We start from the raw sequence: 1,486 nt of genomic DNA, 5'->3' as shown, positions 1-1,486 counted from the left end.
CGGTGCTTGGGCCGTCTGGCGCCGCATGTGACCCCGCTCCATCCGCGCCTTGGTCATCTTCTTCTTCTTGGGGCCCCGCCTCTTGGGCTTCTGGTCGTCGTCTTCCTCCTCCTCCTCTTCCTCCTCCTCTTCGTCCAAGTCGTCCTCTTCGTCCTCCTCCTCACCGTTCCGGAGCGAGTCCTCCTCGGCCTCGGCGTGCAGACCCTCTAGGTCCTCCTCCTTCTTGTCCACCTCGTGCTCCTCGTCCTGGGAGCTGAGGCACTCGTCCGTCCAGCTCGGGGGGCCCTGCTGCTGGGGCTCGCCCATCAGCCCGCTCTCACTGTACGACTTGGTCATGGTGAGCCTCTGCATCGCGGAGGAGACAGAAAAGAGACGCGTCAGCACCCGGAGCAGCGGCCGTGGCCCCGCACGGCCCCCCGCGGGGAGAAGTTACCCGCGCTTCGCTTCCCGGTCCCACCGCCCCCTCCCGAGGGAAGCCCTGGATTCCCCACCGTGCCAGGGCAAACTTTTAATTGTCTCTGTGTTTCTGCTTTGTAATTAAATTGACATACGTTCAAATGCCATTATGTAACTCGCCGATATTAACGGGGAATATAAGCAGATTATGTGTGCGGGAGGCAGCCCAGGCGGCACGACGCAAGTGGACCAAGCGTGGGTTGTTTTGTTTTGTTTTGTTTTGCTTCGAAAAAAATCCTCAAACATTTTTACCGAATAGGGGAAGGGGAAGGCGGACACACAGGGCACCTGCAGGACGGATGGCGCCTGTGACGCCTGTCCCCGCCGCTCTCCGCGGCTCCCCGTTGCCGCCTCCTTGCGTGGGGCTTGTGCCGCCCCAGCGGGCGCCGAGCACCTGCTCCCCCGGTCCCGCCTTCGTGCACAGGACTGTCGCTGGGTGCCCGCGGCGGGGCTGCGCGACCCCTGCCCGTGGTAACAGGTGCGGGATTGGCCCCAGCTTCCCGTCTCCGTCGTCCCCTCTGCTGCAAACGGGCATCGGTTCCCCCGCTTCCCGCGGGGACCTTTCGTGTGGGGTTGTGACCGCCCCCCGGTAGCGTCGGGGACACCGGGAAGAAACAATGCCGCCCGTCCGCCGAGGCGCTGGGACCTTGGCGATGGCGCTCCGCTGAGGAAAGGGAGCTGAAAGTTCGGAGGTGCATCGGTGGAAGGACGTTAACATATGTAACACGCGTCTGTATAAATGGACGCACATATACATATTTATATGTGCGTATGGACGCATATACACATTTACGCATATGTATGTGTGCGGATGGATGGATTACAGGTGTGCCCGCACACACCAGAGGGAACGACAGCAAGCGACAATAAAACCCGAAGCCGTTCCGGCAGAGGTAGATCCCGTCCGCCCCGACCTCCCAGGGTCCTCTCCCACCCCGGCAGCCGCCGCGAACCCTTTCCCCGCGGGGGCAAAACACGGTTTCCCGTTACCTCCGTTGCTCAGCCTCTCCTGCGCGGTGACGGTCTCATA

At 62.0% G+C, this 1,486-nt stretch overlaps 1 protein-coding gene across 1 annotated transcript in view; it reads right to left on the bottom strand.

The window, feature by feature from the left end:
* NEUROD1 (neuronal differentiation 1) overlaps positions 1-1,486 on the bottom strand; it is a 13,798-nt gene extending 12,312 nt beyond the window's left edge. Inside the window, exons 1-2 of the mRNA XM_017735566.1 lie at positions 1,447-1,486; positions 7-345 (exon numbers count right to left, since the gene is read on the bottom strand). Coding sequence (XP_017591055.1) covers positions 7-336 — 330 coding nt within the window. The 5' untranslated portion in view covers positions 337-345; positions 1,447-1,486. The remainder of the gene's footprint in view (positions 1-6; positions 346-1,446) is intronic.

Source organism: Corvus brachyrhynchos, unplaced genomic scaffold, assembly GCF_000691975.1.
Source record: "Corvus brachyrhynchos isolate BGI_N302 unplaced genomic scaffold, ASM69197v1 scaffold255, whole genome shotgun sequence".
NCBI classification, from domain to species: domain Eukaryota; kingdom Metazoa; phylum Chordata; class Aves; order Passeriformes; family Corvidae; genus Corvus; species Corvus brachyrhynchos.
The sequence above is the reverse complement of the archived record's forward strand: the minus strand, read 5'-3'. Positions and strand labels throughout refer to the sequence as shown.